At 38.2% G+C, this 12,123-nt stretch overlaps 1 protein-coding gene across 1 annotated transcript; it reads left to right on the top strand.

The window, feature by feature from the left end:
• Nucleotides 1–9,711: 9,711 nt before the first annotated feature.
• On the top strand, nt 9,712–10,637 carry LOC105105510 (taste receptor type 2 member 41). Its single transcript, XM_010999307.3, is given in 2 exon segments — nt 9,712–9,772; nt 9,775–10,637. Coding segments are annotated over 2 exon segments (924 nt in total).
• The last annotated feature ends 1,486 nt before the right edge of the window (nt 10,638–12,123 follow it).

Genomic DNA, 12,123 nt, shown 5'->3' with positions numbered 1-12,123 from the left:
TCACATCTGAACAAGAATTCAATGAATATCTAGACATGGAGATCTGGGTACAGAGCTCTCTGCTAACTGTGGTGGAGATATGAAGGTGGAATCTAAATATTCAAGAAATCTTCCATGTAACATATGTAAACCAGTTAGAGGAATATAAAACAGGTAAGAGCTAAAGCAAACATTATCAAGTACTAATAGTTCATATAGCAAAGAGACAGAAAGAGAGATTTCAGTGATTAAGTACAGAGGATTCTAAAATGGAAATTAATCAGGCACAGTTGTCTAATATTATCTGTAATGTTTTGCTGCAAATATTATATCTCAAATACATGACACTGGGGAATTTCCATCTATCTTTGATAACAATCTTTTTGATTTTGACATTTCTTAATACCACTGATGGCCTCCTTTTGTGAATTCCTATGGAAATACGGCCTGTATCACTGGCCACTCTTGTGTGATTCACTCAGGTGAAGGGCGATAATCCTGAGATTTAAAAAAGTCACAAGAACAAGGGCTCGGGTGGGAGGAGAGTTGTGAGGGGAACTGAACCCTTGAAATCAGATCAGAGTTGTAAAGCAGGGAGTGAGCCAGGATATGGCTTCTGGTGGCTGCTCATGGGGTTAGCCTCTGTCACAGGCTTGTAATGAATCTAAGTTCCAGTGGTTTGGATGGTTGGCCCTGGTAACAGACAAAAGCTTTTGAGACGGCTTTAGCAGTGGGCAGCTGAGTGCATTTTGAACTTTAGTAGGCAGAGCTGATGGACGTGCCCTTTAGCTATAAATAATACTTGTCTGGACTATAGTGATAGAAATGCAAAGCTGGGCTGGCAGGTTTTTTTTTTTTTTCAGGACTATTCTCTTTCAGTAAAATTAAACCATTTTTTAGAAGAGGTTGAATAAACTATTTAAGATACAATTTTTGCATAGTAGTATTCATTCTCTGTTTTGCTCCAGGTGATTTTTTTTAAAATGAGAAGGTACCCCTGTGTCATCAGATTATTGTATCACATCAGAACTAAAGTACAATAATTGTTGAGAACAACGTTGAATTTCTGCCTTCCTGGAGAACTACAGTCTTCATAAAATCAGGGAATAGGACTACTTTTTTGAGGTTGGTGGCTTCCTACGCTGCTGACAAACTGGTTGGGAGCTCTGTGATTTGGGCCAGGACCAAAAGGAGGATCCATTCAATCCTGTAGGGGTCAGATTCAAGGAGACCTTGAATTGCTGGAAAGTTTCAAATGGAGAAGGCAAACAGCCGGTTCAAAGACTTAGAAAGCATTTACGTTCTGACTCCTCTGTGTTGTAATAGAGAAATCTGTGAGGAAGCTGGGGGGAAAGCTGCATCTCAAGTTAAAGCCAATGACTGTATTTATGTGAGTCAATATCTGTGTTAGAAGTTTTTGTTACATGTATTATCATAGTTGAGATTCTACCAACCTGTTATTTTTTGGGAAAATCATCACCAGCCTTTAGTAGCAAGCCCATACATTCAGGGCTCCTGCAAGTAAGACTGAAAGCATCTTTTATAGGAAAGGTACATGTTTCTTCTCAGCATTTCCAAGCTAGACACAAATATTACTGCTTCTGTTATCATAGCATTTGTATGAAAGTCTTACTCAGTCTCCTCACATAACCAAATATTGAAAGCATCTGTAACAAAATATGTCAGTAATGCAAATTGTACAAGGGGGACACAAAGATTATTTTAAAAAGGAAAAGCAACTAAACTCAATCATTCAACAAATATTTCCTTAGTGCCCACTGTGGGAGTTGTGGGGGCTGGAGAAGACAGTCTTTGTTCTTTCAAAGAACAATATACTTTTCTATAAGACGAAGAGTAATGTCTAAAATTAAAGCATGCATTTAAAAGATTAAGACCCCATACTGTGTCCAGAAAATATTCTTTGAGAAATAGTTTTTTTTTATTGTGGTAAAATACACATAACATAAAATTTACCCTTTCGGCCATTTTAAAGTGTACAGTTCTGCGACATTAAGTTCATTCACATTGTTAACAATGCTGTTACCATTGCCACCATCCATCTCTGGAACCCTCTCCTACCGAAACTCTGTGTCCATTAAACAATAATTCCCCATTTCCCTCTTTTTTCTAGACCCTGGCAACCACAATTCTACTTTCTATCTTTATGAATTTAACTACTTTAGATACTTCACTTAAGTGGAATCATACAGTATTTGTCCTTTTGGTGACTGGCTAATTTCACTTAACAGAATGTCGTCACGTTTCATCCATGTTGCGTGCATCAGAATTGTGTTTTGTCAAGGTGGAACAATATTCCATTGTATAGATATACAACATTTTGTTTATCCATTCATTTGTTGATGGACACAGGTTACTTCCACCTTTTGGCTATTGTGAATAACACTGCTATGAACATAGCAATGATAAGTCGGTCTTTGAAAGATTAATATACAACTCTGCATGGTAGTGGGAACTTGAGTACTGCTACCAGTTCTCTCCTACCCTGCCTTCTGCCCCATGGCAGATCAATCGTTACTAGTCTCAAATCACAGGGTCTTATAGGCAAAGGTTAATATTGGGGACAAAGTAGAGTTTAGTCTTCCTTAAATATATCACAAACAGTTTATTAGTTTTAAAACTTTAAAGTTCTTTTTTGATAATTCATGATTATTGCAGGAAATTTGGGAAATATAGAATAATATATAGAATATTATAAGGAATATTAAAAATCACTCAGACTTCCAGTATCCAAAGATAATTACCATTAACACCCATCATTCCTTCCAGACAATTTTCTTATATAGAATTGTATTCATAGATATGCATATACAAAATAAACAGTGCTAATATCAGACATTTAAACAACTTTTTATAAAATTAGGATAATAAATGTATATATTTTTAATGTGTTATGAATATTTCCCTTTTCTGTAATATAGCCATGAGCCTTTAAATAAGTATTAAAAGAGACTTGAAAATTTATAATTGAAAAAGCATGCAAAATATAAAATGATGAATAATGAGCAAAATGATTATTAATTTCACAGATGGTGGTTTTCTAGGACACCCAAATATTTTGTGGAAAGTATAAAAAAAAGTATAAAAAAACCAATGAAAAAAAGCATAAATCTTAGGAGTAAAAATATTTAATTTGATAACTTAGCCAAATAAGCAGGTTTTTATTATAAATCTTTTATAGTGATTTTAAATGGAACTAGGACACAATAAACTTGGTGATGTTGTTTCATGTTATTCTGCCACAGTGATGCTCGCACCTCCTAGAACCCAGCAGGATAGTCTGAAAAGGCAAAGATTCTAAGCATTTTATTGCAGGAAATATTTTTAAATCTTTGCTCACTGTTTTGCAATTACATGGTGATGACTGTCATTTTAAACGTTCATTTTCCTCTCTTCAAAGAGGGAATCATGAGCCAGTTCTACATAGATTCTCAGCCAGTGTTATTCTGCATTATAATTTTATATCCCAAGGAGAATGGTTTCATGTGTTTTGACTTCACATTTACTATTTTTAGCTACTAAGACAAATGTCACATTTTCTAAGACTGACCTAGAGGCCATATTTGCCAACTCTGCCCCTTTGGGTATATTTATTATGACTATTCTGTTTTGCATCAAAAGTATCAGTGGTTCCCTCTCTCTCTCTTCCATAATTGCAAATCATGTGTTTATTAATCCTTGTTTCCATTCATCCTGCCATAGACACACATATTTGAACAGCAGTATAATAGTTAACACATATCCTATTGTGTTCTACACTTAGTTAACATTCATGGTTATTGTTTGATTGACTCCAGTCTTTTTTTCAGCTTTATTGGCTATTGTGAATAGCCCGCAATGAACATGGGAGTACAGATATCTCTCTGAGTCAGTGATTCAATTTCCTTTGGATATATATACCCAAAAGTGGGATTACTGGAACGTATGGTAGTCCTATTTTTAAAGTTTTGAAGAATCTACATAATGTTTCATAGTGGCTGTACTAGTTTCCACCATCAGTGTACGAAGTTCCCTTTTCTCCACATCTTTGCCAGCATTTGTCATCTTTTATCTTTTTGATAATAACCATTCTAATAGATGTGAGGTGATAGCTCATTGGTTTTTGATTTGCATTTTCCCTGACAACTAGTCATATTGAGCAACTTTTCATTTGTATGTCTCCTTGGGAGGAAATGTTTATTCAGGTCTTTTGTCCATTTTTAAATTGGATTACTTGTATTTTTTGCTACTGAGTTGTATGAGTTTCTAGCATATTTGGGGCATAACCCTTTATGGGATAAGTGATTTGTAAGTATTTTCTCCCATTCCATAGGTTGTCTTTTCATTTCGTTGATTGTTTCTTTGCTGTGCAGAAGCTTTTGAGTTTGATGTAGTCCTACTTGTTTATTTTTCCTTTTGTTGCCTTTGCTTTTTCTGGCAAATCCAAAAAAATTATTGCCAAGATCAATGTTAAGGAGTTTACCTCCAAAGTTTTCTTCTAAGAGTCTTATTATTTCAGGTCTTCTGTCTTTTTAATCTATTTTGAGTTGACTTTTGTGTATGGTGTAGAGAGGGCCCCAGTTTAAATCTTTTGCATGTGGCTGTCCAGTTTTCATACCCTCTAGAGGCAGGCTTCTTGTGTCTTTTGGATATGTCCCTCAAGTTTTAAAAGCAACTTTGTTGAGATACCATACAATTCACCCATCAGGACTTCATTTCTTTCTATTGCCAAATAATAATCTACTTAATGGATATACCACCTTTTGCTTATCTGTTCATCAGATGATATACCTTTGGGTTGTTTCTATTTGGGGGCTATTGTAAATAATACTGCTGTGAATATTTTTGTACAAGTTTCTGTGTGAAAATATTCTAATTTTTCTTGGGTGTACAACTAGGAATGGAATTTCTGGATCATATGGTAACTATGTTTAACATTTTAAGGCTCTGCACCCAAATAGTTTTTCAAGGCGGCAGCACCATTTTTTATCCTACCAGTGATGTATGAGTGGTTCAGTTTCTTCCTATCCTTGCCAACACTTGCTATTGTCTGTCTTTTTGGTTTTAGCCACACTAATGGATGTGAAGTAGTATCTCATGACTATGATTTGTATTTCTATAATGATTAATAATGTGGAACCTCTTTTTGTGTGTTTACTGTCCATTTGTATATCATCTTTGGAGAAATGTGTATTCAAATCCTTTGCCCATTTTAAAATTTGATTACTTGTTTTTTGATTGTTGAGTTATAAGTTTTCTTTATATATTCTGGGTACAAGTTCCTTATCAGATATATGATTTGCAAATATTTTTTTTCCCCATCATGTGGTTGTCTTTTAACTTTGTGTCTTTTAACTACTAGGAAGAACAAAAGTTTTTTAATTTTGATGAAATTCAATTTATCTATTTTTTCTTTAGTCACTTATACTTTCAATGTCATGTCTAAGAATGTTTTATCTAACCAAGATTATGAAGATTTACTCTTATGTTTTCCTCTAAGAGTGTTATAGTTATAGCTATTATATTTGAGTTAATTTTTGAGTATAGTATGAGGAAGGGGTCCAACTTCATTATTTGTATGTGGATATCTAGTTGTCCCAGCATCATTTTTGAAACTCAAGAAGTTTTTATCAATATCAAAAAATTAATATTTGTGAAGCACAAAGAATAATACACAGGGATGCTAGCAGCACTGAGTAAATACTAGTTATTATTTTATCATTTATTATACTAAATCTTCATTACATGTCTACTTGTCTTTCTCTCTCAAGACTATCTTAATCTTTGTATCTAGATGCTAAGCCTAGCATCTGACAAACAATACACGCCGAACAGATTTTTTTCAATGGATGAATGGTAAATAGGGCTTCTCTACTGGATAATCAGTGGGCAAAGCACAGGACAGATGCCAATTTCAATACTGACATTCTGTGCCAACCTTGGGTCCCAACCAAAGGGCCTCTCAAAGTTAGAACATGTTAACAGTGTCTGCCTCATAACATCTCCCCAGAAAGCATAGTACTCAACCCTTGGGTGCAGATCACTCTGGATAACTAGAATCAGCGTATTTTTCACTCCCACATTGCCCTCCCCACTTGTTTGTCTCCTCTTCCCCTTGTCCCTGAGCATGAACTCAGAGAATGGAATCCCTCCCTAATATTTGTCTCAGCCAGATCTCCTCTGCTGGATCCCTTGGCTTTCAACCCCTAGAAGTTGAAGGTGCTCAGCTTACTCCCAGAGCCTTAACCATTTACATTGACATTCTTTCCCCACATGATCTCATCTAGTTTAATGGCTTTGAATACCATGTAAGTGTTGCTGCCTCTCAAAGCTGTCTGAGGTCCAGTCTTACATTTCAGTTGTCTCTTTCATGTCTCATTTTAGAATAGACATCTCAAACTTAATGTAAACAAAAAAACAGTTTCCCCCACAAATCCACTCTTCTCTGTCTTCCTCATCTTAGTAAATGACTCCATAAAATTCTCCCAGCTACTGAAATGGAAAATTTAGGATTTGTCCTTGATTCCTTTCTCTCATCCCTGTATTAAGCACATTTTATTGAACCTGCCTTCAAAATATGCCAGCATCTCATCACAGCTCACCACCTCCAGTGCTTCCACTTGCCCCATCTGCTTGTACATGACCTAATGCAGTAACCTCTGACTGCTCCCCTCCATTCCTGCCTCTTTCAGTTCCATTCTTTACCCCAGAGTATCTGTTTCAAAACATAAATTAGATGATGCTACTCCCCTATTTAAAATCCTCTAATTGTTTCAGTTATATTAGGATACTATCTGATAGGATACTATACTAATTTCTTACCATGACCAACGTGACTTTCTTCAATTCCCCTTTAAATAACAAGATGTTAAGGGCTGAGATTTTTACCAGGGTTACAGATTTAATGATATAAGATTTCAAAATGGATATAAACCTTTCCATAAGTCTTGAAATTCTTTGATAAAAGTGTTGAGACAGTAGAAGAGGGAGGATTTTGTGAGAACTGAATATTCAGAAAAAGCTGTTATGAATCCCACTCCATATTCCACCAAGGAGGACTGAGAAGGCCTCCCCCTCACCTCAGACCTGGTGGTGGTTGAGAGCTTCTGTGGGACCACTCGCAAAGCTCACTGGGTTATTTCTTCAGTTGGGAGGTATTGGGCTGTAAGTTCCTTAAAAGCAGGAATCCTCTCTCTTTGGCTTACTGCCATATCCGCACCGACTAGAATAGGTGCCCTGTGTATATAAGTGCTCAATAAATATTTGTTGAGTGAATGAATAAATGAGTAAAATCTGTATAAGGAAAATAGATCTAAGAGTGAGAAAAATGCATATTCACCCAACTTCAATGGGATTTTTCTTTTTACTGTAGCTTTTAATTTGAATACAATTATGCATTCATGCTGTGGTGGTGACCACTGTTACATTATTTGTATGACCAGTTTTCTTAGTTGACTCTTTCAAGACAAAGGCACATTATACAAGGACAAGGATAGACAAGCATTAAAAAAGTTTTAAACAAACGGGGAGGAAGGTCAAATTTGAAGTATTAAACCAAAAACATTTGACTATGGATCAACTTGAATATATTTACATTCAAGGATATATTTTTAATTTTCAACATGCTCTCATAGGTATCTCTTTAATGCTGGTGTTGGAGGACAGGACTCATATGCCTAAGTAAGCTATGGTTTCTCAGTGTAGCAGACAGACTCAAGTTGGCCCTCAATGACCCTCACCCCTGGTAAGTGCACCTTTGTATAACCCCCACCCCCTTCAAGTGTCCATGGGGACTACAACTTATTCTGTCCAATTAAGTATGGTAAACATGATAGGAGGTCACTTAAATTATGATAGTTAATCCCCATCCTGCTAATCAACTCTCCCTAGGGACTCTCTTTGTTGACTTGATCTGCCATGTTGAAGCAGTTCACTTGGTAAAAACAGAGAGTGGCCACTAGGACCTAAGGGCAGCCTCCAGCTGACACCCCAGCAAGAAGCAGGTACCCTCAGTTCCACAACCGTAAAGAATGAATTCACTCTTTGGAAACATAAACCTCTGTTTAAACCATTATCAATCACTGACACCTCAGGGTCCATAAAGGATCTAAGAAGAGGTTTGGTAGAAAGGTGGACCAAAGTATCTGACATCAAAGGGGATGAATGTCATAGGTGAGAATAGATGTGAAATAGGACAGTATAGCTGGAGACAGACTTCTCTAGTGTCTCCACTTTGTCTAGGTCTTGGCCATATGAGTGTTCCCCTACACTTGTCGCCTATACACTTAACATCTTGAGAATCCTCTGATAGGGACAAGTGTGTTTATCGGGACCAAAGATGGAATAAGAAGTATGGAACTCTCAGCAGAAATAACCAATAAACAGTCTATAATAGGAATTGAAAAGAGTGTTATTTGAGCCAAGCTGAGGATGGTAGCCCAGGAGACACAGATTCAAGAAGTACTTGAATTGTGTTCATCTGGACTTTGAAATGGGGGAGGCTGATACATCGGCAAACCTGCCAAGTTACATAAGTTCTTTGTCAAGAATTAGAATTGGATGTAGCAAGAAATAAAAATGCTTGTTAAGCAAAAATTGCTTGGGGTCTGAAATGCTTGCATAGTTACAAGGGGAGACCTTGAGACCATAAAGTTGCAATCGGCAGCTGTTAGTAGATACTGTTTTGAAAACAGCTGTTGGTGTCCTTTGAGTCTGATACAGTTCAGAAAATTCAAGTTCTCAGTAATGCAGGAATGTGTTTGAAACTCCATCCATGGTGGTCACCCAGCTCCATTTTGGATTCCTGAACCACAGTTTTATATCTTGTCACAACAAAGAATAAACTTCAAATATGACAAGGGTACATTCCTTCAAGGTTTCAGAAGAGCCAGATTAGCCTGTATGCAGTGAGTCAGTATGACCTTGTTGTCTCAGAAGGGAGCCTCATCTTTGAAGTATAGCCTTGGTGTCATAGCAAGGGGGTGGGGCATTTACCCCATCTTTAAAGTGGACATTCTAAACAGTCTGGTAAATGCGCCTTTCTTTCCTTTTCCTTTTCCTTTTCCTTTTCTTTTCGTGCCCTGCCCTGCCTTTTCTTTTTTCTTTTCTTTTTTTTCTTTTCTTTTCTTTTCTTTTCTTTTCTTTTCTTTTCTTTTCTTTTCTTTTCTTTTCTTTTCTTTTCTTTTCTTTTCTTCTTTTTCTTTTTCTTTTTCTTTTTCTTTTTCTTTTTCTTTTCTTTCTTCCTTTCTCCCTTTCTCTCTTTCTCTCTCTCTCTTATGGTGAAAGCAGATGTACCATGCATGTCTGACAGGCCCTAAGATAGGCTGTTGTATTTTGCATAAATTTCAAAGCCAATCACGTATAAGCCAGAATGATTTCCCCGTACCTCAATATGGGAAAATTTCTTCCATCAGAACTGAGTCACACAGACCCTGGAAAACCTTCTACATTGACACCTAACCATGGCAGTGTGCAGGCAAAACCACAGAAGGCCAATCAGGGGCAGTCAGTAGGCCTACTGGTAACTGAGCCCAGGGGAAATTTGCATCCTCACTGAGCTGAGCTCACCTTCCTCTGTAGCCTGAGTATTGGTCCTTCTCAGTGAGCTCTGGCTTAGATGCAGAGACTGAGCATTCTTCTCATATCCCCAGAAGAGACCGAAAGAGGACCTTTGGGTGGGGGTAGGCAGGAGGCCAGGGACCAAGGCATGGGGTGGTGACCAGAGGAGGGGCCAGAATGCATCCAGCACTCACAGCCCTCTTCATGCTGCTCTTTATCCTGCTGTGTGTCCTGGGAATCTGGCCAATGCTTTCATTGTGTGGGTGCTGAGCAGAGAGTGGGTGCGACGGGGGAGGCTGCTCCCCTCCGACATGATCCTTATTAGCTTGGGTGCCTCCCACTTCTGCCTGCAGTCGGTTGGAATGGGGAACAACTTCTACTACTTCCTCCACCTGGTCGAGTACCGTCGGGGTCCTGCCTGGCAGTTATTTGGTCTATTCTGGGACTTTCTGAACTCAGCCACCTTCTGGTTTGGCTCCTGGCTCAGCGTCCTCTTCTGCATGAAGGTTGCTAACTTCACCCACCCCACCTTCCTCTGGCTGAAGTGGAGGTTCCCAGGGGTAGTGCCCTTGCTTCTGCTGGGATCTCTCCTCGTTGCCTTCATTGTCACCCTGCTGTTCTTTTGGGGGAACCATGCTCTGTATCGAGGATTCTTTATTGAAACATTTTCTGGGAATATGGCCTACAAGGAGTGGAGCAGGAGGCTGGAAATGCACTATTTCCTGCCCCTGAAGCTAGTCACCCTTTCAATTCCTTGCTCTAGTTTTCTGGTCTCAATTGCGCTGTTGGTAAGTTCTCTGAGGAGACACACGAGGAGGATGCAGCACAGTGCACACAGCCTGCAGGACCCCAGCGCCCAGGCTCACACCGCAGCTCTGAAGTCACTCATCTCCTTCCTCGTTCTTTACCTTCTGTCCTTCCTGTCCCTGGTTATTGACGCTGTAGTGTTTTTCTCCTCGGAGAGTGAATGGTACTGGCCATGGCAAATTGTAACCTACTTGTGCACATCTGTCCATCCCTTTATCCTCATCTTCAGCAACCTTAGGCTTCGAGGGGTGTTCAGGCAGCTAATTCTGTTGGCCAGGGGCTTCTGGGTGGCCTAGGTGTCCTGCTCTCCTTACCTAGACCACGAGAAGAGACTCAAGTGAGGACCACAGAGCCATGACCCCCTTATGCATAACCTTCACAGGCAGATAATCTACTGGAACCTGCTGTGGGGGCTCTCTTTCGGCAAGGAGATGAGGAGAGTAAAATCTGAAAACTCTCGGAGCATGATTTCTTCTTTGGGACACTATTGAAATAGAGCCCCAGGGATCCCAGAGAGCCAGTATTATCCAGAAATTCAGAATATAAAATTATGTGCTACTTTCTCTGTTTGTATTCCCTCTGCTATGTAGAACCCTTCGGTTAAAAAGTCTTAATTAATAGTATTCTCTTATCTCAACTGCCTACTGGGAAATTAAGAGAAACTGTGTCTACGACTGAACTGAAGTGTGGATGGAGGAAGCAGAGACCTTCCTGATGATAATGTGATGGGAGCACCAAGGGACAGAGGTTGTGGTGGACAGTGGCCTGGGCTGTGAGGTCTAATAGCCCTTCCTCCTACGGAGATTTTTTTTTCTGTCACTAAACTTGGATACTTTTTTTATTTTAAACTTGGATACTTTGATTTTAATTTTATTAAAACTAGTAGAAGGTTTCTTTACCCCATCTCTTTTCTCGTTAGTATTTCTGTTGTTCTGCTTTTGATTTTATCCTTTCGGAAGTCTAAGTGACAGCCAGAATTTTTCCATGTTTATTATTCTTTTAGAATCACACATTATGCTTTTCTCCTTATTCAAATTGTCTCAAACTTCTTCCTAAAGCAAATGTCTCAAAGTCACATGTGAATTGAATAAACATGTACTTTTTGTTCTGAAAAACAAAGACTCAAGAATTTCACTTAGTTTGTGTTTGAAGTCTCTCTTTTAAAGAATCACCCTATTAAATCTTATGTGTAAATATTGTTTTAAAATAGTTTCTTCCAATTACTATGCAAACATTTTTAGAAATAATTTTGGAGAAAATTGTAATTAGAGTTGGGTGCCTCGAGGGCAGGCTTAAAAGCTTTTGCTAAAAGGTGTCAGTTTTCAAATTTCAGAGACTAACTTGCAGCTGTGTGCCTGATAGGGCAAACTTAACCTCTGAGAGTGAGAATAATTTCCTTACTGATTAGTGTATATGCTGCTGAGTGGATGCACACTCATGAACTAAAATATTTGGGCAATTTATTCTACATTTTCACTTCAAACATTAATTTTTTTTAACAGGCAGTAGCCTTGCATGGTTAAAAATTCAAAATGTACTAAAAAGTATGTATTTAAAAAGTCTCTTTCCTATCTTCCTTTTCTGAGGCATTCTTACCAGTTTCATGTCTGTCCTTCAAGAGATATTTTTTCCTATAACAGAAAGCCACTAATACCTAACTACCCAAACAGTTAACAAACTTACGGACTGCTATATTCCATACCAGTAGTTAACCAACCAGCTAACTTACTACCTGTGTTCTCCCTGTGGACTTCTACAAAACGGTTGTACAATATTCATGCC

Source organism: Camelus dromedarius, chromosome 7 (assembly GCF_036321535.1).
Source record: "Camelus dromedarius isolate mCamDro1 chromosome 7, mCamDro1.pat, whole genome shotgun sequence".
Classification (NCBI taxonomy): Eukaryota; Metazoa; Chordata; class Mammalia; order Artiodactyla; family Camelidae; genus Camelus; species Camelus dromedarius.
The sequence above is the reverse complement of the archived record's forward strand: the minus strand, read 5'-3'. Positions and strand labels throughout refer to the sequence as shown.